The 27,904-nt window shown below is 37.2% G+C and overlaps 1 protein-coding gene and 1 long non-coding RNA gene across 3 annotated transcripts in view; one reads left to right on the top strand and one right to left on the bottom strand.

Moving 5' to 3' along the window:
- The first annotated feature begins 182 nt into the window (after positions 1–182).
- On the top strand, positions 183–27,769 carry LOC141548342 (toll-like receptor 13). 2 transcript variants are annotated; one of them, XM_074277152.1, is made up of 3 exons: positions 183–422; positions 1,304–1,411; positions 21,785–27,769. In XM_074277152.1, the coding sequence occupies exon 3, from the start codon at positions 21,872–21,874 to the stop codon at positions 24,719–24,721; it is 2,850 nt and encodes a 949-aa protein (XP_074133253.1). In that variant the 5' UTR covers positions 183–422; positions 1,304–1,411; positions 21,785–21,871; the 3' UTR covers positions 24,722–27,769. The 2 variants fall into 2 exon arrangements, with proteins under 2 accessions (XP_074133253.1, XP_074133254.1); XM_074277153.1 differs by lacking the exon at positions 1,304–1,411.
- The window catches only part of LOC141548348 (uncharacterized), a 31,011-nt gene continuing 16,089 nt past the window's right edge, over positions 12,983–27,904 (bottom strand). Inside the window, exons 2-3 of the long non-coding RNA XR_012483908.1 lie at positions 19,772–19,939; positions 12,983–13,048 (exon numbers count right to left, since the gene is read on the bottom strand). This is a non-coding gene — a long non-coding RNA (uncharacterized LOC141548348). The remainder of the gene's footprint in view (positions 13,049–19,771; positions 19,940–27,904) is intronic.

Here is a 27,904-nt window from a genome sequence, read left to right as displayed (position 1 = left end):
CTTAATTGGATATGGAATGTGAGGGAGAGTGAAGATTTGGTGTTGGACTCCAAGATCAAAAGTAAGAGTGACAAGAAGGGTGGTGATGCCTTTAAAAAAAAAATAAGGAAATTTGGAATAGGGCTGGGTTTCAGGGGGAAGATCATGAGATCTTTTCAGTTAGTTCTGTTTTTAGTTCTTTTGAGTTGTAGTTGCTGACATACAGATGGAAATGTCCAATAGGAAGTAGAAGATAGTAACTAGAACTCTGGGGAGAAAAAAGATCTCAATATGGAGATTTGGAGTTCTCTGCGTAATGATTGTAATTGAATCCATGAAGACAGAGAAGATCCAGAGAGAGAGAGAGTAGAGGAACTAGGATAGAACTTTGGTAAATCCATGGATAGGAAACAAAACCTGGATTCTGCATCAGTTCAGCAAAGGTGAGTGGGGCAGGGTAATCAAATGGGCAAAAGGAAAACTAGGACAGAGAAGTGTCAAGAAAACCAAGGAAAAGAGAATCTATTTAAAGGGAAGAAGTGATCAAAACAGTATACAAGATAACTGTAAAGATAAGGACAAAAAAGCCCTTGGATTTAGTAATGAGTGATTACTGGCAATTTTTGAATAATTTGAGTTTAGCATTGTCAAGCAAAAGTCAGATTATAAGAGATTGAGAAGTGAGTAGGATGTAGGGAAATAGAAGCAACTCCTGAAAAGGTTTTTGTAAGAATTTTACAGTGATGGGGCAGCTAGGTGGTGCAGTGGATAGAGCACTAGCCCTGAATTCAGGAGGACGGGAGTTCAAATCTGATCTCAGACGCTTAACACTTCCTAGCTGTGTGACCCTGGGCAAGTCATTTAACCCCAGCCTAAAAAAAAAAAAAATTCACAGTGAAAAAGAGATGAGATAGAGGATAATAGTTTGAGGGAATAATAGGGTCAAGTGAAAGAGTTGGGTTTTTTGTTTTGTTTTTAAGACTGGGGAGATCTGAATATATTTATGTAGGCAATAGAGAAGGAGTTGGTGGATAAACAAATTGAAGACAACTGGTGGGGAGGGTTGATGAGGCAAATTCTTGGCGGAGACAAGAGGGATAGGCTTGCCAATCCTGGTGAATATTTTGGGGGTACTCTGGGTTGAACCATTCATATTTCAGGATTTCAGGTTAGAAGGTCAAAAATTATTCATCATAAATCCCTGGTGTTTTGCACTGTGACTGAGGAAAATTTCCTCACTTCCCACAAAAGGCAAGTTGGGAGTAATAAAGGAGAAGGACCACTTTTTTTTTGGTTCTCTTTGTCTCTACTCATGTACACTCAGAGTCCAAAGAGCTGACTGAGCTTCTTAAGAAAGAGCTCCCTCATCTTCAAGGGATTATCTGCCCCAGAAAGAAGAGCATCAAGATTATGGCCTCCAAATGCATTACAGGTAAGTAGTTGGTCCTGATCTTTGAATGCCTCACAGCACAAGCCATATTCCCTTACGCCCAATTCTCTCACCATTCTCTATGGGATCATTTTAAGTGATATTTCCTAGAGGCAAGACAGCCCAAAAGATTTTTCTTCTAGTAACTCACTAGGGGAAATCTGCGGCCACAATGCTGTCTTATGGTGGGTGCCCTGCCATTTGCATGGCCTGCCCCTGCCTTATACCCTTATGCCCATTCCTCATGCCCCAACCCTTGCTGAATAAATAGTATCTCATGTGCTCAAGGCAAACTTCAGGAAATTATTATTGCAATTGCTATATAATATCAGCTTTGCAACCCTATAGCCTTATTGAAAGAACAAATGTCACATATACTTTTTTTTTTTTGGTTGAGGCTGGGGTTAAGTGACTTGCCCAGGGTCACACAGCTAGGAAGTGTTAAGTATCTGAGACCAGATTTGAACTCGGGTCCTCCTGAATTCAAGGCTGGTGCTCTATCCACTGCGCCACCTAGCCAACCCCTACATATACTTTTTGATACTTGCATTTGTGCCTGGGAAGTTTGTGTTTCTTCATTCTAAAAGATTCTCAAGTATTTAATAAACCTGGCCAGATCCACTTTGATCAGCATTATGTAGTGAAAAAAACACTGAAGGAGGGCCCTGGAGGTATCTGGGTACTTGCTTAAGCACCCCTACTAACAAGCCACATGATCAAGATGCTTAATGTATACTTACCTTTTGGTAAGAATGAATTCTATTCTTTGACCATGCTCTGTGCTTTGATAGATAGGCACCTGAGGTTATATAGCTTTGGCTTTTGACCTTCCCTGTAGTTTATTTTCTGCTTAGAATTACTTGGTACCTCTCTTCTCAGAATGCTTCTTTCTAGATCATTTCTACTATCCTGAGGGTGTAAGCCAGTTTTTCTGCACTCCCACAGAGGACCAATGCTCATAAATTGCAGGAAAGGAAGAAACAAGAATTTAATAAGCAGCTGCTGTGTGCTAGACACTGTACTAAGTGCGCTCTCTCTCTCTCTCTCTCTCTCTCTCTCTCTCTCTCTCTCTCTCTCTCTATATATATATATATATATATATATATATACATACATACATACACACACACACACACACACACACACACACACACACACATATACCTCATTTGATTCTCATATCAACCCTGAGAGGAAGATAATGTTATTATCCCCATCTTACAGATGAAGAAACTGAAATGGACAAAAGTTAAGTGAGTTAGCCTCAAGGTCACAAAGCAAATAAACATCCAAGCCCAAGCATTATCTCACACCTTGACTTGATCTAGTATATGAAATGGGGCAGGCACCCAGTTCTTTGGGTACTCTCAAGAAAAGACAATGCTGGCAGTGGAAAGTGAGGCTATAATCACATTTTAATAGGTTACAGAAGGTGTAAGGCAAACAGACACAGACAGTACACAGACAAGCAGTGAAAGGGAGAACAGAAGCAGTGTATATTTGCAGATAGAGTAGGAGATGAAGTCAGGCGGTATGAGGAAGAGTCTGGGCAGGAGGAGGTGCTGAGAATCACTCATAGCCATTGAGTAGAGGCAGGGTACTTGGTATCATGGACCCAGATGGAGTTGGAAGATGGCTGGGAGGGAGGGTCTCATTTTAGGAGAACAGATGTAATTCATATCATTTCAAAGTTATCCAGAACACTCGGGGTTCTGCTGGTCTTCTGGAACTTGTCTGAGATTTACATGTGACTGCAAAGTCTAGATGGCTTCCTGGGACTCGGCACTCAGCATCAGGATGTGATTTTTTGGGTAGCTATGTGACACACTTTATAAATGTTGTTCCTCTCCTTAGTCGTCTTACTTGTTGCTCTTATAAACTCACTCTACTGATTAGAAGGAGAGGGAGTGGTCAGGGGGACCAGAACAAGATCCAGTTTAACACATCTGCAGGATGAAAGATAAAGAGAATAGATGATCAGGGTCTCCAAATACTCAGACAGCGTCCTCAAGAGGACTTTGGACTGGCCTTCCATGTAGAGATTTTTTTTCTTTCATATGATTAGATGTTCCTCTGCTTGGAGGTAAAGGCCTGGACTGGAGGATGCTTTGAAACCCCTACCATCTATATTGTCCTATAAACACTCACCAAAGTCAGGCTGCTAAGACTTCATTTGGTAGATTAGAGCAGGAATTAAGGAGTCTCTGGGGGCCAGCTGGTAGATAACTATAGCTCAGAGCTGGAAGGGACCTGAGAGGTCACCTAGTCCAACTTGAACCTAAGCAGAAATTCCCTCTGCGACATGGCTGGACTATTCCAACTCCTTTCTTTTCTGGTCATATGGGCCCCTGACGTTTTTATGTTACTTTATGGATGCAAATCATCATTAGTAATATGCTGCAGTCTACTTATTTTTAACTTTATCTTTCCATTCCCACTTATACCCTTTTCTGTGGAGCAGAAATTGACTTCTCTGCAACTTCCCCTCATTATTCTTAGTTCTGGGTTCTGAGACCAAGTAGAACAAATGAAATCCTTTTCTTCTAGCATAATCCTTCGAGTATCTGATGACAATGCTCATTCCCCCCTTAAGTCTCTATAAACCAAGATTGGATGAAACCATAGGACAAGAAGGCCCACCAAGTACTCAGGTGAAGGAAGGGACAATCTGTTTAGAGTTTTAGTTCCTTTCTGCCAGATCCCGTGACCTTTGGAAATACCCCTTAGTGGGAACATCTGTTCCTTCTTCAGCTATTGGAGCCAGCAGCAGTATGTTAGTAGGGAGAACTATGTCCCAATACCTCTGAGTAGTTCCTTAGTGACAAGGATTCCATAGTAGAACTAATCTTGCAGAACTACATCTTGCCTAAACTGGTTATTTTTGTCCTGTTTCTTGTAGACTTAAAGGATGACTTCCTTGTTGCTCCATAACAGTAAATGTTCTGGCGCTACTGTTTTTTGTTCTCCTTCTTGGCCTTACAAAAATGCATATTTTTATTTTTATTTATTTATTTTACCATTAAACGTGGTATAAGATTGACTCCCCAAGCCAAGGCCAAGAGGATCTCAAAAAATCCCAGAATGCTTCAAAGTCATGTAGTCTAACCAATACCTAAAGAAGAATCCTCTCAACCTCTTGACCAATAAATAAATGGTCATCTAAACTTTGCTTGAAGACCTCCCCAGTCCTGGGGAACCCAATATCTATGAAACTCAACTCAGTCTACATCTAATTAGTCAGCCAATCAGTAAACATTTATTAAGCACATACTATGTTCCAGACACTATTTTAAGTATTCAGGATACAAAGAAAGGCAAAAGACAATCCATGTTCTCAAGGAGTTCATGATCTAATGGGGGGAGACAACAAACAAACAGTCATGTACAATCAAGAAATAGACAAAATAAGTAGGTAAAAATCAACAGACATAGCACTAGAATTAAAGGGGATAAGGAAAGACATCCTGTAGAAGGTAGGATTTTAGCTGGAACTTGAAAGAAGCTAGCGACAAAAACTAGAGGTCCTTCACAACCCTAGTTACCTTCCTATGGCCATTCTTCAACTTATCAATATGCTTCCCTCTTGTAAGGAAAAGTAAATTTTACTTCCCTTCATTTAGTCCAATCCGAGGCACATACACACATACACACACACACACACACAACTGTTAGTATCTAGAGAGATTTTAAATCCCAGTTCTTCACAAACCTGCCCAGAAATTCAGTCTGATCCACACCACTAGCACAAATCTTGAGTTTCTAGATTATTTTAATTACCACTGTGATATCTGTTTCTTTGCAAGCAAATATGCCAATATCTATATTTACTGACCCTAGTCATTATATTGATTCCATAAATTTAAAAGGCAGCTAAATGGTACAGCAGTGGGAATGCTGGGCATAGAGTCAGGAAGACTGAGTTCAAGTTCTGTTTCAGATACTTACTAGCTGTATGATTCTGGGTAAGCCACTTAATCTTAGTTTGCCTCAGTTCCCTCATCTACAGAATGGAAATAGTAATAGCATCTATGATTCAGGGTTGTAGTGAGGAATAAATGAAATAATATTTGTAAAATATTTATCAACTTTCAAATGCTCTCTAATTCCAAGTAATTATCCTTCTTAAGGGTTTTTTGTTAGCTTTTAAAATATCACTAATAATAACAAGTGGCACTGGGTTGCAAACCGTTTTACATAAGGGATCTCATTTGAGCCTCACAAGAGGGGCCTGTGAGGTCCTTCTCCTCTTCCTATTTATCTTTTCTTGGCTAGACCTGCTGTTGGATGTTAGATAACAGAATCAAAGCATTTGCAGCCTTGAAGCTTCCTTATGCCATATCTTTGATTATAACAAGCATGGCAGCAGTAGATGATGGTATAAGCATCGAGTATATTAGAAACTCTTTTGTTTGTTCAGTACATACATCTCATTCCTTGTTTATCTAAGCCTCCTCTGAGCAAGTCATCATGCTAGGTATGGGGCTAAAAAGACAAAATAATTGCAGTTCCTGCCCTCAAGCAGTTTAAGTTCTCTTGGATTGATGCAACATAGAAACAGTTAAGTATTTCTGAGTATTTGAGGAGGAAGAAAGCAGTAACAACCAAGGAGGCCAGAAAAGCTGGTAAAAGAACATAGCAATGAGCTTAAGCCTTGAACATGGTCAGGGATCCTAAGTAGTGAATTTAAAGGGGATATAAGCAGCAAGGAGACTGGGTTCCAAGGTTAGGCAATAGATGTAGCATCTACAAGATGAATTCTTAAACTGGGAGTCAGGGAAAATGTGAACCTGAATGGGAAAAAATTTCCTATTGATTATCACAAACTTCAAACTAAAACTGAATATTTACTTCAATTATGAATTTATAAAAAACAAAAACAAAGCCTTATTCTGAGAAGGGGTCCATAGCTTTATCAGACTAGCAAATAGGTCCATACCCACCTCACCCCCACCAAAAAAATTTAAGCACTCCTGTGAAATAAGGAAGCTGGACTAGATAAAGTCCTTCCAGTTGTAAATCTACAATCCTGTGGGATTTGGTCTGACAAGATTCTTACACTCCTCGTTTAGGAAACTGTGCCCCTCAATCCCACCTTAGATTATATTAGCTTTCTTAGCCAGCATGGCATACTATAAATTCCTATGAAGAATTCAGGCAGCTAAAACCCCCCAATCTTTTTCAGATGAATTGCTATCTATCTAGCTAAGTCTCCCCAATATTATATTTAGTGAGACTGATTTTTCAGAGTCTGACTTGCCAGTTTTTATTTTATTAAATTTCATCTTACTAGATTTAGCCCAATATCCTAGTCTGTCAAGAGCTATGTGTACCCTGATTCTGGTTTTCCTATTACTTCAGGCTTTGTCTCATCTTCAAATTGAATAAGTATACCATCTAACCCTTATTTAAGGCCATGATGAATGTCAGATAGCACTGGCTAAGCTCACATCCCTGGGGTCATTCAATTCAACCCTCTCCAAATACAGCTAATTGTATTGTTGTCTAGTTCATCTCTCTTTCTCCATTTTTTCCCACAAAAATAACATGAGAAATTTTATTAAATGTTAAGATCTGGGTAAATTAATTGTGACAAATTAAAACCTTCAAGGGAAAGGGTTTCCAGGAAATTAATAATCAATTAATTAGGCTAGCCTGTAATCATAAATTGATAGTGGTTTCTTTTGGTAACCAAAAACGAGGAGAGAGATTCTGAAATGCCTTAAATTAGATGTGTATCTTCTGAAAGGGAACTCCCCTGAGAAGTAAAACTCAACTTTGATGATTTAACGAGAAGATGGACTAAAAGTCTTCAGCTCCTCCTGCTGAGAAAGTAGCTTGATCATGAGATGCAGAAGCCTCCAACAACCTGGGCAGGGGAAAGCCATTTCCATCTTGACCTCTCTGGCTTGTTTTCTCCTTCATGAATTGCGTTTCCAGAAAGTCTAATGAAGGGGATCAAGGACAGGGGTTCCTCCCCCAGGCAAAGGCTCTCCCAATGTAATTCAGTTTATACACTAAACAGAAATTATGTTTCTCAGTTGGATACCCAACTTAAAGAACATGTGCCTTGGAGGCTAGGAGTAATTTCATCATTCAGCCATGCCCTTCAGAGACTGAACTTTTTGGGAGTTGAGCCTTTACAGAAGTAAGAAAAAAAAGGTAGAGCAAAAATTAATAATAAGTTATTAATATAATAGTATCATATTAATTTCACAGTGAAGCCCAGAGCACAGCTAGGAAGCAATGTATTTCTCTCCTCTTGGTAGAGAGATGATGAGGGGCTATGGGTGTAGAATGTCATGTACTGTATAATGCTTTTGCTCTTTGGGTTCCTTGGAGAACAGTTGCTTCTTCCTCAAAGTGTTTAGCTGCTTTCTTGTTCCCCTCATATAAATTTCTTAGATCCTAGTGTTCCCTGGTCCTCTTTCCTTTTATTTCTATTCTTCTATCTGTCAATCTCCTGACATGGCAGAATTTTCCCTCTGATTCTTCAGATTCTTTTTTCATTTTCATATTGAAGTCCTGGTTTCTTTTTAACAGGAACTCTTGAAAAAAAAATAGAGTTGAATTTGGAATCTGAGAATCTAGGTTTGAATCTGTCTTCTGCTACATACTTGTGTAGCAAGGCTCTGAACTTACTCTTCCAAATGTTAAAATTAATTATCTGACCTAGAAAATAATTTTGAGGTATAGAGCTTCCAAATAATGATTTAACAGCAGCAGAGGTCAACAGATTACCTTTAGGTTGGCTAATCCCCCAGTTATTACTAACCAAGGAGTGATTTACAGAACTTATATTTATAACAGAAAAAAGCAATTAAAAATTACAGCAATCTTAGGAAACTTGTTTTGAGTGTAATTCGGTTAGACAAGGTAGATCATCTGACTATTTTATTCCTCCCCTACTTTCCGAACCTAATTAATACTGTTGACAACATTTTGAGTGTGGACGTGGGTGGGGAAGAAGGGGGAGTTGTTAGGGGTAAGGCAGTTATTAAATCTGACATTCTTTTGGATTAAAACCTGTGTCTTATTAACCTGTTCATCAAAGTGAAATGCCTAGGAATCTCTGCCCTAAAGCTGTCAGGAAAAGGGGAACTTCAGACTGGGAAAGAGGAGTTTCATTTTTTGTTATCTTGTAACTAGCAATCAATCTCCATCTTCCAGTTGCCAGAAAGGGAACCTTAACTTTACAAAAAAATATATTATTTAAATTATACTTAACAGTTAGTTCAAGATAAAAAGGGAACTTAGAATCAGTAAGCTAGGAGTCAACCCCCCTTTCTTCAGCTTCCAGGAAAAAAACTGAACCTTTAAAATGAGTCATAGTCCTATAATTATTTTATTCCTATAAAGAATTTCTACAAAAGAAATTGCTACAAAAATTCCTTTCAATTATCTGCTACTAAAGGATAATGTCCTATCCATCTATCTATTAACTAAATCTATGGATAACCTAGACCCAAGAGAATATCTTTGTTAGTTGGCTTAGCTATTAGGGCTAGCTTTTCCTAAAGAAGGGAGCTAATCCTACAATCAAATGAAAATCAAAGTAGTCAGGCTAACTGATTTGAAGTGAATTCCTTTTCACTTCTTCCTTTGATCTTTAAGAAAATAATTTCCTTATAGTTTACTTGAGCAGAGAATCAGACTCCTTCAAGTAGTCTCTGCTCTTAACAAGTCTCCCTCAAGGTCTGAGTGTGACTTCAGAGTCAGAGCAATTTGCCCCATTTTCATTAACAAATCTTTCTGGAACAAGCTATGTTCTTAGGAAGTGCCTCTTCCTTCCAGATCTGTTTCTCATGTTCTGAGGGCATAAAGAAAGGTTTAAGACAAACTCAGTATGAAATTGAGTTTTAAGAAGAACATCAAATTAAGAACACAGCTCATCTGAGACTTCAGAGAATTTGTTACATCATGAAGGCCTGAATTGGCAAAGACTCTGTCTCTTAAAATTATCATATCAAATCATATCAAAAATATATCATTTTAAATAGAAAAGAAGTTTCAGTCTCTTCACAGTTATCAATGCAATTTCACATGCAAAATTCTAAATCTAATTTTGAAAAGTGTGCCATATCCCTCATGAAGTCACATCTTTTGCTAATTCCCCCTTTGTGAGGATATTATTATCATATTAATATAATGAAAGTATAGTATGATTTCCTAAAAACTACATAGCCCTTAAATTGTACGGTCTCATGGTCTTTATTATTTGTAATTCAAATGTCAATTTAAGCTGATTCTACACTGTAATAGTACTATACTGGCATATGTTATTCAGTCAAAAGTCACCAATAGGGTATTTCTCTTATGTGTATTACAATGAAAAAATGAGACATCCTTGTACACTTGTCCTTATGAATGGAATTTCTTGTGAGGATAAAAAGAGGGACATAGCAGTGTTAATGCTGTTTATTGGTTCTTGTTTGATTTCAGGCATGAATCATAGACCGCCAACTGCATGCACAGCCAGACTCAGAATTAAACCAGGTTGGAAAATATCTTGGACGGGAAATTGAGTCAAAAGAGTCCTTATTTTAGTTTTCCTAAGGTTGCTAAGAGTTCATAGATACCACTCCCATTGAGCTCCTGACATTTTTCTTAAATGATGGGCTAATGGCCTTATGAGAGCTTAAACTTGAAATCAAAATTTAGAAGTATATCAAATTCAAGTTCCATAAGATTCTGCCTCAAATAGCAAAACTTCATTAGTCATATGTTAGGGCAGGATATAATTAATCATGAACAGTATTGGTTCAAATTCATATGGCATGCATTAACAGTTAGTTTCCATACATCCAGTATAGTTGTTGGAGGCAAAATGCACCAACTGTGCATATGTTATTTAGAGTTATAGGGTAATCCAGTATGGAGGAATTAGTCAATTAAAGAAATGACGCTAGTTCATTTATGTAGTGTTTACCACATGCCAGAGATTTTTCTAGTTCTTAAAGATTACTGTAAAGAATTCGAGAGGCCTGTTTCCTTAGTACTTTAGAATGTTTAGTTTCTGATTTCTCAGTTAATACTTGAATTACTGGTTAACTTACAGCAGTAAATAAGAAAGTAAGTAGAGCAGTTATAAATAGTAAGACAAATCTTTCCCTTTAGAAGAATACTTTTTTATTAATTATAGTTTTTATTTACCAGATATATTCATGGGTAATTTTACAGCATTGACAATTGCCAAACCTTTTGTTCCAATTTTCCCCCTCCTCCCCCCCCCCCAGATGGCAGGTTGACCCATACATGTTAAATATGTTAAAGTATAAATTAAATACAATATATGTATACACGTAGGAGAATAATTTTGAGGAAAATATAGCCCATTGAATATTTGCTAGTTTTTTAAAAAGCAATCTTGCTACCTTAATTTAGCAGTTCAATTCATAAGATGCTCAACTTTAGCCAAATGACATCAATTTAGTTCGATTCAAAATAACTTTACAAAAGCAGTTAGAAATTTAGATCATAACTCTAGTTGGAGAGTGCCTCAATCCTCTTATCAAATCATAAGAATTTAAGGTGAAAGACACTTCATTATTATAATTTTTTCAAAGAGTTATCACATTCACTTTAATAATTCAATAGGAAAGTGACCTTCCTAACAGAACTTGACGATTGTTTTTAGAAAAATTTTACATAGCAGTATATGTTTAAAAGCATATGTTCCTAATAAAAGAGAACTCACATTTTTAATCATATGTAACATTCTTCCCAATTCCACAACACAAGAAAAATGAAAGTCTAGAGAATATCTTATTGGTTTAGATAAAGCTTTCTTAGAAAAATCATATGTGTTGTTATCTTTGACAAATCACTTAATCCAAAATCTAATAGCAATAGTTAACATTTATACAATGATCATTATGCTAAGCCCTTAGAATCATTTAATTCCTCCAATAACCCTGGGAGATATGGGCTATTATCCTTTTTATCATCTTGTACATACAAAGACTGATTAAATTTTCTAATATACAATTACAGTGTAGCTTCAACACAAAATTTTCAACCTGATCAGTTTTTGATTTATAATTACTAGTGGCAGTAACTAAGCCTCATTTTTCACAAAGATCCATTATTTTTAGTTGACTTCTATTCACAAAAATTCATGGTGATGCCCCCAGTCCTCATGACTGTTTCCTTATTTCAACCATCCAGAAAGCCAAAACAATTATTTTTATTTTTCTAGCTTAACCCTATCATTGTACCTTAAGGCATTTCTCAAAACAATTCCCCAAATCTGCCTTTTCTTTAGTGGGATCAAAACTATTTCTTAAATTTCCTTTTCTAAACTTCAACCCCTTTTCTTTCAAGCCCTTTATTTATACTGTCAGTGCAGATTCTAACCTTCCTTAAATTCTTTACCCAGTCTTCTCTCATCCCTGCTTGCTTAAACTGCCTTTTCTTTCATTTTATAAAAATTCTTCAAAACTAGACCTTTATTGTTGCCTTATCCAGTACTCCTCTTATTTTTTTTTCCTGCTTGCTTATTTCCTCTAGTCTTTATTTCCCAGTCATACAGACTTAATCTTTACTCCATTGAATTTCTCTTTATACTTCAGAACAAGTTTTTATTACACAAAACCAATTAATGTCAATAGTGTTGCATTTTTTTCCCCCTTAGGACTTACAAATGCATGGTTCCTTCAGATTTCTTTAAGGCCTATAGTTCTTTTTGTTTGTCCTTAATAAGTGCCAGTCAATTAAACCCAAATACAAATTGTTGAACACAAGTAGAAAGTTTAAGTCCCTCCTAGTTCCTCATTAATGACCTTGGAAGGGAAGTTAGCTATTTCTCAGAGTTAACCTTTTTTATGCTGGAAAAATATTCATCCACCTGTTTCATGGCCAGGGCTCAACTATGGCACAAGAATGGCACAAATATTGGTATCTTAAAGGTATCTTAAAGCTACTCCTCTCACTATAGTAAGTTGTTATTATTGTACTTTAAATGAAATATTATAGTTTTTCCCACATTTGAGTTATTTTTCTTTCTTAAAATATATAGTTCAATAGCATTGTGTAAAAACAGTTTCTATTTTGGTGCTGTTGATTGTGAATGATCTTTATTCCTACTTGTCTCTTCTTTTTACAAAGTTTTTGATATTTTCCAATACTGTAGATTAATAGGTTATTTAATTCTCTGGTGATTTTAAATGTACAGAAATCATCATCATCATACTAATTTAACTTTGGATTCACCTAATAGAAATATAGCTATATAATTACTAATAGTAATAATTTAAAGATATCAACTTTCATGAAGGTCATTTCAAATTTCAGGAGCCAATATTATCGATGTGCTTATGCTTTATGTTTAACAATGAAACAAGAAGAACCCTGAAATAATTCCTATTTTCAATAATTCACACCCCAATTTATTAAAGCCTCACTTATAACAGTGTTGTCAAAATACAATTTTAACTTCCACTGATTTCAATACAAGTTTTACTGTGTTTGTAATTTACCTGAACAATTGATTTAATCTACATGATAGCATTAAATTTCACTTACCTTCAATTGCTTCTGATTTCAAAACAAGCTTTTCTCTTTTTGGGAGCACTTTTGGACTCACCTTCAGTCCTGATGTAGGGGCAGATAACAGGACTTGCTTGGAGTCTTCAGGTTGGTTGTCTAAAAACAGTAAGCAACAAAAGGATAAATAAATTTCAGCTCAATTTACTGCTATTCTTTTGGAATTTGAAGGTGGTCTAAAATGTTCCTGTTCTGCCTTCTAATAAAAAAAGCTTTTACTTCCTTCCTACAGTAAATTTGTCTCAACTTTAAGTAGTTTTTAAATATACCTTTAACCTACACTAAAGTTAAAATTACTTTCACAGAATGACACCCAGAAACTTCAGATAGAGACTAAAATTTCTTGGGCTTAGCAAATGTTTCTTTTTAAAAATTCTGAGTTGTGGAATTAAACTCACAAAAGTTTTATTCTAACTTCTAATTTATTCTAATTATACTGTTTTCCCAAGGGTTTTTTTATTTTTTATTTTAAAACTTCTATAGCCATAAAATCAAACTCATTTTAAAGTTCCTTTTATGGAGTGACTGATTTGTCAATTTTTGTTTTCATTAAACTACAAAGTTTGCTGGCAACTCAAAAGCATATCAAAATACTTCATAAAAACTTTCAAATCGTAATTTTAAAATTTACAGTAGAGATCAATAAATTTAGTCTCTATTTCATTTTATTATTTTTTAAATCTGTCATCTTCCGTCATCTATACAACTTCTAATGTGACCAATATTGGAAATATAGGGGAAAAAAAGGCTTGTCCTTTCTGAAGGCTTTTTTATTATTAACATTTTACCTTTTAAAGTCTTTCTCCTTTGGTTGAATTATTCAAAGGAAAAAATAGAACCAAATGCTTTCAAGCACCTGTCAGCAGGGATTACCACAAAGCACAAGTAAGATAGCACACACAGATTTCCCATTGTATCAGGGATAAAGCCTTTTGATCAGTGTTCTTGTTTAGATTTCATAAAGTTTTTTCTAATTGTATGAGGTACTTTCCTATTTGAAGGGAGGAACCCACTAATTCTAAATTTAGTTCTATCACTCAAAAAACACAGAGAAAGAGAGCACATATGACAAGATATGACACAACTTGAAATCAGGCCTGAGTTTCTTCTAAGTTTCTTTAGGAGATTTAGAAGTCAAGGTCTTAAAAATTTTTTTTTTTTAATTAAAAAAAAGAACTCAAAGGCTTACATGTCTCTTCTATGAAGTTTACAACTTGTGACAGTTATGTGTCTGTGATCCTGCTGTCAGCCTAAGATCAATTCTATTTATTAGTTGTAATAATGTATTCACAATTTTACTTACAACTTACAAAAGGTAGGCTTAATTTGGTGGCAACATTAATTTCTTTTAACCTAATTTGACAATTTGGTTCTGCCCTTTAATATGTACTTTTAAAGTTGGTAAAAAGATTTCTCATGCTCTAAACACACTTTAGCAAAGTTTTCTTCCCTGTTCTTTTTAGGTCTTAGAAAAACTTCTAAAATTCGGCTTTGCGTTTTCACTTTTTACTGAAGTACTTGGAGAGATCTTAAAGAAAAATACTTATTTGCGTCTTTAAATTTTTTTTAAAAATATTTTCTTTCACCCTAGTGAGGGGAAAAACTTCTTCCAATAAAAAGACTTCTCCTTTTCTTTTTTTAAATAATGTTTTATTTTTCCCCAGTTACATATAAAGACAATTTTAAACATTCATTTAAAAATTTTGAGTTCCAAATTTTCTCTCTCCCATCTTCCCTTAGGCAATAAGCAATTTGATAAAAGATTATACTTGTTCTATTTAACATGTATTGGACTACCTGCCATCTAGGTGAGGAGGTGGAGGGAAAGAGGAGAAAAGTTGGAACAGAAGGTTTTGCAAGAGTCATTGCTGAAAAATAACCCATGCATATATTTTGTACATAAAAAGCTATAATAAAAAATTAAAAAGAAAAAAAGATTATACATGTTCAGTCATGCAAAACATATTATCATATTAGTCATGTTGTGAAAGAAGACACAGACCCAAAGGGGAAAAAATATGAAAAAATATAGAAAGCAAAAAATAGTATACTTCAATCTGCATTCAGACTCTATCAGGTCTTCCTCTGGAGATAGAGAGCATTTTTTCATCGTAAATCTTTTGGAATTATCTTGGATCATTGTATTACTGAGAATTGCTAAGTTAGTCACAATTGATCATCATACAGTATTGCTATTAATGTGTACAATGTTCATTCTGCTCACTTCAATTTGCATCAGTTCATCTAGGTCTTCCCAGGTTTTTCTGAAATCTGCCTGCTCATTTCTTTTTTTTAGCATTTTATTTTTTCTAAATGCATATAAAGATAATTTTCAACATACATTTTTGTAAAACTTTATGTTCTATTCCTTACCTCCCCCCCCTTCCCAAGATAGTATGCAATCTGATATAGGTTAAAGATAGGGCAATCCTTTTAAACATATTTCAGTATTTGCCATGTTGTACAAGAAAAATCAGAAAAAAAAGGGAAAAAACCATGAGAATGAAAACAAGTAAAAAGGTAAAAATACTATGCTTCAAACTATATTCACTCTCTATACTTCTCTCTCTGAATGTGATTGATATTCTCCATCCCAAGTCTATTGGAATAGTCTTGAATCACCTCATTGTTGAAAAGAGCCAAGTCTGTCACAGTTGATCATCACATAATCCTGTTGCCGTGTTACAATGTTTCCTGGTTCTGTTCACTTCACTCCGCATCAGTTCGTATAAGTCTTTCCAGGCTTTTCTGGAACCAGCCTGCTCATCATTTTTAATAGAACAATAATATTCCATAGCATTCATGTATCGTAACTTATTCAGCCATTCTCCAACTGATGGGCATCCACACAGTTTCCATTTCCTGGGCACTAAAAAGGGGCTGCTAAAGTATTTTGTACATGTGGATCCTTTTCTCTTTTTTATTATCTCTTTGGGAAACAGCCCCAGTAGTGCTGCTCATCATTTCTTATAGCACAGAAATATTCCATTACAATCATATACCACAACTTGTTTAGCCATTCCCCAATCAATGGGCATATCCTTAATTTCAAATTCTTTGCCACCACAAAAAGAGCTGCTATAAACCTGTTTCTACATATAGGTCTTTTTCTGTTTTCTTTAACCTCTTTTTGGGTTATAGACTTAGAAGCAGTAGCTGGGCCAGAGGATAATGCAGTGTTTTATAGTCCTTTGAGCCTAGTTCCACATTGTCCTCCAGGAGAGATGGCTGGATCCGTTCACCTGATGGGCTTGGCTAAACAGTTTTCTTCTCAGGGCTGGCTCCCAGGCTTGGCTGCTAGACTTCTGGTACCTCTATTAAGCTTTCAAGCTCTGGAACAAAAGAAAGAAGACGCAAAGAGGAAGCAGCACTATCCCAGATCTAGGATTGCCCAGGAGGTCATGAGCTCAGAGGTCAGCCTGTTGGGGTGGGATGGGAGGCATCCAGAAGGCATGCATACCATCAGCTCTCAAAGAGTTAGATGTTGTTAAAAGAATTTCTAACATCTCATGGCCAGTAGCAAGGAAGAGAAAAAGATGACCTACTTGTGCTTTTTGTATGTACACATAGTTGGTTCTCAGTGGACAGTTAAAATCCTTTTCTTGGTGACACAGCAAGTAAATGATAAACTCTCATAGGATACCTGTGCATGCTCTGAAGTGGAGGATGGGGCCATCTATTATACATGCTCACCCAATTAGGATCCCCAAACATTCATATGATTTGGCACCAGATAGAACAAATTTTTGTTCACTCCCAAAGGACTAGATTCCTATTGGCCAGTAACCCATTACACTGGAATGACCCTAGGCAAGTCACTTCCCTTTTGGTTCTCACTGATCTAGACCCCTTTACAGAACTCTTGCTGCTTCTACCCACTGCCTACAAGGAGCTCATATTATTTAAGGGAAGGAAACACCAAAAAACCCCAAAAATTAAAGGTGAAAAGAAGGAAGGGAAGGAACAGAGCAACGTGGCCTGGAGGTTAGCAAGTGACACCCTGTTATATTATCCTGGAACTCTAAAGAATGAGGATCTCACTCATTTTTTTCCCCCATGCTATGAAGCCTAGCTTCCTACCTTCTCCTCCCATCTTCCTCCAATTTAGTTGCCATCTGCTAAAGGGAAGATCCTTTCTCCCACTTCCTCTCTCACCATTCTACTCTGTCCTCTGGAACCCCCTGCTCTATTTTTGAAAATTCCCTTCATACTAGATTTTTAAATTTTAGGGCAGCTAGGTGGCATGGTGGGTAGAACTCTGGTCCTGGTGTTGGGAATATCTGAGTTTAAATCTAACCTTAGATACTTCCTAACTGTGTAACCCTGGGCAAGTCATTGTGAGACTCGGTAAGATGATTGTAATTTTTAAAAACATGCTTAGCATAATGCCTGGCACACAGGAGGTGCTATACAAATGCTTTATTCCCTTCCTTTCCCTCACAACATAAAATAACTTCCAGTTGATTTCTTTCTTTCATAATAACTTGCAAATGCATGACCTATTTTAATTCCTTTTAAATGACTTTGCTTCTCATTTGCTAAATAATTAAATTCCATCATATTCAGAAGCTCATAATGGATAGGAATGGATAGGTAAACGAAATTCTTAAAATGAATTTTTTTTCATTTTTTTTCCCTCAAAACATTTTACATGGCCTTTTTCTAAGGAAAGTCTGACTTTAATAAGCTTCCTTCTTTCCAAGTTGGAGAGAAGACTTAACGTAATAGTACTTAATATAAATGTAATGGAATACTGTTGTGCTATAAGAGATGATGAGCAGGCAGATTTCAGAAAAACCTGGAAAGACTTACATGAACTAATGCTGAGTGAAGTGAGCAGAATCAGGAGAACATTGTACACAGCAACAGCAACTTTGTGCAATGATCAACTATGATTGACTTAGCTCTTCTCAGCAATACGACGATCCAAGACAATTCCAAAAGGCTTATGATAGAAAGTGGTTTTCATATCCAGAGAAAGAGCTATCGAGACTGAATGCAGATTAAAGAAACATACTATTTTCATTTTTTTTGTTTTTTTGTTTTTCATGACTTTTTCCTTTTGTTCTATTTCTTTTTTCATAACATGACCAATGTAGAAATATGTTTACGTGATGGATAACCCATATTGGATTGCTTGCCATATTGGGAGGGGGAATTAGAAGGAGGGAGAGAGAAAAAATTTGGAATGCAACATTTTATAAAAAAATGAATATTTAAAACCATTTTCACATGTAATTGGAAAAAATACTATTAAAAAAAGATAATACCTCTAAGGTGGTTCTTAAGCACTAACTAGGTAAGGCTTAGCTGAAGAAACTTCAGGCATTTGTCAGAAAATGGTTATTTTTCCTTTGCCTATTTTTGAAATCACTGAACATAAAACTTTTTTAAGGCCTAAGCACCTTTTTGCCAAACATATATCAACACAAACACAAAGAATAGATACAGACATATCTGTTGCTAGCAATATTCATCATACCACCCGAACTGTGTTGAATATATTCTTCATTTAGATTCAAGGATCTTTTTTGAAAACCTTATGTAATTCATTTTGTGTAAGCTTTTTTATGTTTCATTTCTCTAGTGGGGGAGATAGAAATGCCAGCTTTTCCTAGACAGAGATATTCTTTTGTCTCGGCTTCCTCTAAAATTTTACAAGTTGGACATAACAATACTGACCTCTCCTACACAGTGGAGGATCCTCCTACCAGTTCAATGACCAAAAAGGAACTTGAGACCAATGGGAGTTTCCTCTCCTTTATTAGGAAACCTGGTCTTTTTTTTTTTTTTTTTTTTTTTTTTTTTTCTGGGCATAGAGTGCATCCCTGAGCATCTGCTGATCTTCATATTAGCCACTCGGTCAGAAGGGACCATTGACCAGTTTTGATCACTTCAAAATGACCAAAAGGATCTTTTGAGATCAAACACTCCTAAGGGTGAGCCTTGTGTTCTTGTGGCACATAACTCTTATCGTGAAGGATCTGCTGATTTTAAAATCAATCACTCCTTAGGCTTCTATATCTTGAAACACCAAACAAGCTGCCAAGCAAAATGAATAAAACACCGAACTTTCATTTTTAGACTGAAGGCCCTGGACAGAGAGGCACTCAGTTTGATGAGATTAGTGGCAGTGCAGAGAATTGTGGAAATCCCCTTTTGGTTGTCACAGGTCCTTCATGAAAGAATTCACAAACCTGAAATATTAATAACAAAAATGGAGTTTTATTGTTGGATAGGAAGCCAATTTTGCTAAGAGACTGACTTCCTCAGTGGCAGAGTCCTATTAGGGAAATGGAGGCTGGCACTTAGAAGGGAATGTCTTTTCAGTGGGCAGGGTCCTGGCCATTATGTCAAGGAAGCGGAGCAAGCCGCTTTGGACCTTCTGCAAAAAAAATGAGTAAAAGGAAACCTATTTTAGGAGCAGCTCTTTGTGGGGGTGCTGTGGCAGCCTGAGCTGATCAGACCAGGATCTCTCAAATGAAATTGCTTTGAAGGCTTCCTCAGCCTGAGTTTGAATAGAGATCTGGCTTGCCCTAGAAATGGCCCAGTCAGATGACTCCACTTAACTTGTCTGGGGAGATATGCCTTCCCAGAAGGGCCTGAGACTCCAAGAACAAAAGGGAACACAGTTTCAGAGTGATTACAGAGTTCACTCGTGTCAAGTTCATGGAATTCCCATTTGCTCATAAGCTCAGGTCACTAAGTCTTGGGAGATCTGCTGTTCAGATCGGCTGCCTCATGCTATGGAGAAGATAAAGAAAGCTTGTCACATATAACATCCAAGGTGGAAACAGAGATATGAACAGTCAGCATAAATACCTCTCATTGTGTGTCTGATACACTCGATCTTTCATCAGGAGCCAGGGCTGACTGCTCTGAAAAGCACTTCCCATTGAGTTGGCTGTGGAAGTCTTTCAAGGAGAAGTTGTTCTGAGCCCAATGCTGGCTTGTTTTAGGATCAGGATCTGAGTAAATGGCACCAGTTAACTGTTGAAAAAAAAAAAAAAAGATTATAGGCACAGATATGTCGAGGAAAAATGTAATTTGTCATAAATCCAATACCTAAGGATTTTTAACCCTGAGATAGACATCCCCCATGCCCTTGGATATGAGTCTCTATCCCTAGGATGATTTGCTAAAACATTTATAGGCATCTTGAACAAGGAAATGATCATGGTGTTGAAATATAGTTTGGGGTTAACATTCCAAAACAGTTACTATCTAATTCCTTCCCCTACCACTTGCCTCAAGGCTTGAAAAGGGTTTCTTCCCAGTGATCAGTATCTTCTTAACTTATGTATGCATAATCAGATAAGATATTACCTTTGGGTGAATGAGTCTTAGAAGTCAGTTCACTTACTAAGTGTCAAGGGGTGTGTGATGATCTTATGTCCACATGATTTTAGTTTCCTTAAACTTATCCTTAATCTGTTTCTCTGAGAAAGGCCTTAGCATTTGTTCTATCTCTTTTCCTAAAGGGAAAATTCTGGAAAAGGTTTTAGGTTGGAGAAAAGATCCTTTTTTTTTTTTTTTTTTTTTTTTTTACTTAATTTTTTATTATATATATATATTTTTATAATATTATCCCTTGTATTCATTTTTCCAAATTACCCCCCCTCCCTCTATTCCCTCCCCCCGACGACAGGCAATCCCATACATTTTACATGTGTTACAATATAGTCTAGATACAATACATGTGTGTGAATATCATTTTCTTGTTGCACAATAAACATTAGATTCCGAAGGTACATGCCACCTGGGCAGACAGATATTAGTGCTAACAATTTACATTCACTTCCCAGTGTTTCTTCTTTGGGTGTAGCTACCTCTGTCCATCATTGATCAACTGGAAGTGAGTTGGCTTTTCTTTATGTTGAAGATTTCCACTTCCATCAGAATACATCCTCATACAGTATTGTTGTTGAAGTGTATAGTGAGAAAAGATCCTTTATTAGTACTTTTGGTTGAATTTTAAAAAAAATTTTTTTAAAAATATGCTTCCATAGTAGAAAGGAGTAGGTTGGGAGGTAGTGGGTTTCTCCACCCCAGAGGAGTTCATATAAAGGCTGAATATTATTATATCAATACTTATTATATCAATATATATTATATCAATACTTATTGAAGAGATTCATAAAAGGAAGGGTTGGTCAGGTATATGTGGCCTTAGATGGCTTCTGAGATCCTTGCCATCTCTGAGAATTATTTATTCTATAAGTGAACTGATCACACTGAGTTCTCAATTTCTCTTGAGGCTCATTACCTCACAGAGTTTATCAGATCTTAGATTTAAGGCAAAAAGGCATCTTTGAAACCATCACATTGACATTTAACAGAAATATATGGAATCCTTTATCTAGATGGGACCTTAGCTCTTAAAGTGATTGTCAGAGAGTGGCATATCCAATGTTACCAAGCTAATTACTAGCAGAGCCAAGACTAGAACCATCAAGTCTCTTGCTCCCCAGCCCAGTGTTCTTTTCCTCTTCTTTGCTGCAGGCAAAATAAAAGCCTCATACAAAATGAATTTCCCATCGGCTGTTTCAGACATTAACCTAGACAATGGGGAAAATGGATGTAGAGCAGGTTAGCTGTCCCAAAGTCACCATATTGACAACTAACTGCCTACTCTGCCTATATGTAGGACCAATCCTGATTCTAGGGGGAAAAAGCCTAAACTGGTCACTGAGGAAGTAATCCACAGAGGTTTCATTAGAAATAGGTTTGGAATAGAAGGAAGGATTGAAGTACAATGGCTTCTACTTCCCCACAAGTGACTTCCAACTGTTTATTAGGAGAAAATGCTCTCCAGTACTTCTCTTCTTTTTGCAGAGAAACCAAAGCTGGGATGAAGCCTGAAGCATCGTACACGTGAAGGGACCTTTTCTTCCTGAGCCTCTTGGGTCTACAGTCAACAAGATGAACCCTGAAACCAAAGGTGTAACATTGAAATGGCTTTGGTTCATATTTGCTGAGTTTTCTCTGCTGTCACTGATAGAGATGTATGGATTCCATCACTGCACCCAGTATGAGTTTGACTTTCACCATGTGATCTGTATCCGGAAGAACATCACCAGCTTGAAGGAAGGCATTCGTGATCTCCCTAGATATATCACTCATCTCAACCTTACACACAACCAAATCAAAACTGTGCCTTCTGGAAGCTTTGCTAATCTGTCTAATCTTATAGATCTTAGACTGGAGTGGAACTTTATTTGGGACATTGGTCCAGGAGCCTTCCAGGGGCTTAAAAATTTGACCCTTTTAAACCTGGTAGAAAATAAACTTACGAATATTAACTCTTCTTTTGAGGGCCTATCCAGTCTGAAAACTTTGCTCCTGAGCCACAATCAAATTACCTGGATCCATGAAAATGCCTTTGTCCCACTTGTCAATTTACAGTACTTAAGCTTGTCTCGTAATGCAATAACTAATTTTTCCAACATCCTGGCAGCTGTTCAGCATCTCCCAAGCTTGGAAATTCTTGATCTTACAAACAACATTATTGCTTTCCTGAACTATAGTCCAACAACCCTGGTTTCCCTCACTAAGCTGATCTTGATGAGGAACAATCTGGTAGACTTGGATTTTTCCACTCTGTCACTTCCTAATCTAACCACCTTGGATGTCTCCCAGAATGCTATTCAAAATGTGCATCTGGAGTCTCTACCCCAGGTGACGAGTTTGAATTTGAGTGGGACACAGATGAATGTGGAAAAGCTTCAGGCCAAACATCTGCAGAATCTGATGGAGCTGGACCTCAGTGATATTAATCCATCGCCCAGCTTGAGCACAGTATGTCACCTCCTCCAAAACTTGCCAGAGATAAAGACATTACTTTTTAAGAAAAATGGAATTAACTCAGAGGACATCAAAGGCCTCACCAACTGTACTATGCTTTTGTCCCTTGACCTGAGCAACAATAAAGATTTGGTCCATCTCTGTGATGGTGAGTTCAATGGCATGCCCAGCCTTGAGTGGCTGAATCTGAACAGCTGCATGCTTTCCCTGATCAGCAACAAGACTTGGAATTCCCTCCAGAATTTGACAGCTTTAGATCTCAGTAGAAATAAGTTCGAAACCTTTCCAGATTTTGCATTTGCTCCTCTCAAACGTTTGCAGTCTCTCTCTCTTTCCAAAAACCCCATCACAAAACTCAACAACCTGTCCTTCTATAGTCTACATACACTGAAAGAGCTTGATTTGGCTGGGTGCTGGATAGTGGCAATTGATAAATACTCTTTTAGTCAATTTTTGAGTCTTGAGAACCTAAACCTTCGGGAGAACAATATTCGAACTCTGAAAGGGAACACTTTTTTATTTCTGAAGAAGCTTCAGGTTCTGACCCTCTCCCAGAACCGCCTGACCACTATAGAGAAAAAGGCCTTTTCTGGCCTCACCAAACTATACAAACTTGATCTGGCATACAACATCCTGTCTGATTTTCTTCCTGGTGTGTTTCTAGGACTGGAAGGACTAGAGATTTTAGACCTTAGTTTTAATAAGATAACTTATGAAACTACCAAGAGCCTCCAATATCCTCCCTTTAAGGATCTCCCATCCCTCAAATACCTCAACCTAGAAGGACAAATAAATGGGATTCAGGTTGTCCCAATCAACTTCTTCCAAGGACTGGGTAGTTTGCAGGAGCTACTATTGGGAAAGAACTCCAGGGTATTTCTAGATCACTGCCAGTTGGACTACCTGCTTAATCTCACTAGGTTGGATATCTCAGGGACAAAAGCTGGAGATCGGGGTCTCTATTTAAATACCTCCTTATTCCAAAAACTCAAACAACTGAAAGTATTGCGACTAGAGAATAACAACTTGGATTCATTAGTTCCTGAGATGTTTTTTGCTTTGGAACACCTTCAAGTCTTTTCCTTGAGGTTCAATAACCTGAAAATTATTCATCAAAACCTTTTGCAAAACCTAAAGTCCCTGACATACTTTGATGTCTATGGGAATAAGCTTGACTGCATCTGTGATAATGAATGGTTCAAGAACTGGTCCATCAGTACTCCTAGTGTCCACATCCCCTACCTGGGGAGCTTTCATTGTCAGCAGCCAAATACACAGAGCCTACTAGTGGGTTTTGATACTGCCATATGCAATTTTGACACAGGTAAAATCTACTTCTTCTGCTCTTTCAGCCTGGTGCTTGCAACTATGATCTTCTCTTGGTTTGGTACCAACATGATCACATCCATGCGATATGGGATCTATATGTTTAAATCTTTGTACCTGGCCAAGTGGCATCGGTCAGAAAGGGAGTTCATCTATGACGCCTTTGTCTCCTTCAATGCCGCTGATGAGCAGTGGGTTTATAAGGAGCTTGCACCTGCCCTCGAAATGGATGGACAGCCTACTTTTAAGCTCTGCCTCCACCATCGGGACTTTGAACCAGGAATGGACATCTTTGAGAATATTCAGAATGCCATTAACACCAGTCGAAAGACTCTCTGTATTGTTAGCAACGACTATCTCCGAAGTGAGTGGTGCAGGCTAGAAGTGCAACTGGCTAGTCTCAGGATGTTCTATGACTACCAGGATGTGATCATCTTGATTTTCCTGGAGGAGATCCCCAACTACCGACTATCCAGCTACCATCGACTCCGGAAACTCGTGAAAAAGCAAACATTTATTACCTGGCCTGAGAATCCTCAGGAAAGGCCTCTGTTCTGGGCCCGCATTAGAAATGTACTAGGCAACAGAAACATTAGGGAAGAAAATGCACAGCTGATTTTGACTGAACCACTGGAAGACTAAAACTCTTGGGTGGTGTGGTGACAGTATTCAATACCAGCATGAGACCTCCTAAAGCTACTGATCCTTTGGCTCCAGATATAATACAAGTAGGTGGCTGGCATAGTGGAGAGAGTACTAAACTTGGAATTGGGCAGACTCGACTTTAAATGATACCTACTAGCAGTGCGATCCTGAGAAAGTCACTTCATCTCTTTAAACTTCAATTTCAGTATCTACAAATGGAGATAATAATAGCAGCTACCTCATTTTTGAGAACCAAATGAGATAACATGTAAAGCATTTGCAAACCTGTTCTATAAATGCTATCATCATCATTAAAGAAGTTGATGGATATAGTTCTCATAGGATAAGTTTATGTATATGTGTGTATAAGAAAGGTACAGTTTGTGTGTGTATGTGTGTGTGTCTTGGGGGGCGGTGTTCTGGAGTGGCATAATTGATCTACCTATGGAGAGGAAGTCATTCTGAATCTGATGTTTCTATGATTGTGGATAAGATGTTTAGACCCTAAAGAAAGCCTGCTTTTTTCTGTTCTTCCTTGTGATAGTAGTGAAAAAAATTCTAAAAGAAGCTACTTGAGACCTTAGTTTCCCTTGATTATAGAATGGGTTGAAGTAGATGACCTTTAAGGTGCCTTCTAAATTCCATAATTTTATGCAATAACTCAGCTTCCATTTCCTTCAAGCAGCCTTCATGATTCCTTTGTGCTACTTCTCTTAATCTTTTAAATTTCCCCACCAGGCCTCATGTAATACTTTTCCCCCCACAGTGCTAATTGCATACACACAGATGAATACATACTTTTGGTGCATTCAAGCTCTATAATATCACTAGTCTAGAGGTCTTCTGATGTGAACACTTCCTCTCCCCTCTACTAGGTGAAGGTTAACAACTCCTTTGTCATTTATCATATTAGAGAGATGCTTGGGGACAGAAAACTTAAATGATGTGCCCAAAGTCACACAGTAAGTATCAGAGAGAGGACTTGAACCAAGGTTTTCCTGACTCCATACCTGGCCCTCTGCCACCTTGTCTCTCTGTGATTATCCTAAAATGTATACAGCCAATTTTCACTTTACATAAATTCACAAATTTGATTATGTAATGAATTCTGAAAGCTCAAATCTGGCCTCAGTCACTTGACATTTAAACTAACTGTGTGACCCTGGGCAAGACACTTAATCCTAATTTCCTCACTCCCTTGCCCCCCTCAAAAAATGATTCTGGGGGCAGCTAGGTGGCGCAGTGGATAGAGCACCAGCCCTGAATTCAGGAGGACCCGAGTTCAAATGTGGTCTCAGACACTTAACACTTCCTAGCTGTGTGACCCTGGGCAAGTCACTTAACCCCAGCCTCAGGGGGGAAAAATGATTCTGTAAGGCATAAGTATACTTGAAATTCGTGGATTTGACAAAGTGGAAATATTCAAAGAAGTGAATAACAAGATTGTAAAATTAGCATTGAAATTAGAGGTAGAAGTAGATGAGTATGATCTAGAGATCTGTAATGAGGATCTGATTGAGTTGTTAGCTAAAAAGATTGCAGAATAAGAAAGGGAAGCTTCAGAACCTGAGGTCAAAACAGCTTTCATGTCAAAACAGCTGGCAAAAGCATTTTGCCATTTGAATGAATTTTTTTCCAGATATTGAAAAGATAAATCCAAATAATTAAAAAAAATGTTAAATTTCTAACACTAGTCAAGGATAATATTGTTTGCTATCATCAGATATACGAGGAGGGGGAAAGAGAGCCACTGCCCAAATGTCTCTCAATAGCTTCATAAAAAAGTTGTGCGGCTAGCCATCAGTGATAAAGGCTAGGTACAATGGGCAAGGAAGGAGCTCCATACTGCACACCTATGTTAACTTTACTGTACATGCTTTATCATTAACTTTACTTTTCACAATTCTGTTTATAATCATGAGACAGTGTTAAATGTGGCTATATTTTAGTGTATATTTATGATTTGCATAAAGATATTATTTTGTGTATATCTTTGTTATATAATATAGCCTAAGCAAAGTGGACGAGTAGGAACAAATTCCCTTACAGAAAAATTGCTTTACATAGAAGTCTGGGGAATGGTCCACTTACATAAAGTGAAAACTGTTTTAGAATTGTCTGTGCCTTATTCCCCTTCTAGGCTGAAAGCTCTTTGAGGACAAGAACTTTTTTCTTATCTAATTTCTGAATTGTTTTCAGTGTTTAACACTGAGTGCTGTACATAACAAGTTCTTTATTAGTGTCAGTTGAACAAATCCTTTTTTTCATGGGCAGAAGCTACATGCATAGAGAGAATTCATAAAGTAAGAGAATACTTTATTTCTCTATGGCAATAACCCTACTGAAGAGTGCTACACATGTAAATTCCACATATGTGTTTGATGAAATCAGGTAGACAAAGCTAGTATTCACTTGTGGGAATGCCAGCCAGGTCAATAAACTTTTTGACCCACACTCAAATTTTCCAGTTCCATTTGGGAAATAGTACATTTTTCTATGGTCAATCCAGCTCATCAAGCAGCCTACTCCTTGGATGAATGAAGCACTTCTATGAAGAAATATGGATTGGGGCAGCTAGGTGGTGCAGTGGAAAGAGCACCAGCCCTGAAGTCAGGAGTTCAAATTTGACCTCCAATACTTAACACTTCCTAGCTGTGTAACCCTGGGCAAGTCACTTAATCCCAATTGCCTCTGCAAAAAAAAAAAAAAAAAAAAGAGAGAGAGAAAGAAAAAAAAAATATATGGATTATGGTACATAGTACTACAAAGTAATGATGGTGTGCCCCCATAGGGCACAGGAGCAAGGGAACAAATCATTTCACCTATAAACCTGGGACACATTTTTTCCATTCATTCACCACAAGTGAGAAGATTGGACATTCCTAGGGAAAATACATGGAAGGGAGGGCATGTGTATGAAGGAATACACATGTCAAATCTAAACTTGAGGGCAGGGATTGCTTCATTTGCTGTATTTTTGGCCCCAGTACTTGTCATAAAGTAAGTGCACAATAAATGCTTATCAAACTGAATTGAATTTATAATTTAGTTTGTATGCATAATGGTGATTATTTCTTTTATTTTCATAAGACAAATGTATTACAATTCTAAAGTTGTCCAGCATGTTATATTTTGTTTCTGTTTCTTTTTTTTTTTTTTTAATTTAGGTAATCATGACTT

This window comes from Sminthopsis crassicaudata, chromosome X (genome assembly GCF_048593235.1).
Source record: "Sminthopsis crassicaudata isolate SCR6 chromosome X, ASM4859323v1, whole genome shotgun sequence".
Lineage (NCBI taxonomy): Eukaryota > Metazoa > Chordata > Mammalia > Dasyuromorphia > Dasyuridae > Sminthopsis > Sminthopsis crassicaudata.
The sequence above is the reverse complement of the archived record's forward strand: the minus strand, read 5'-3'. Positions and strand labels throughout refer to the sequence as shown.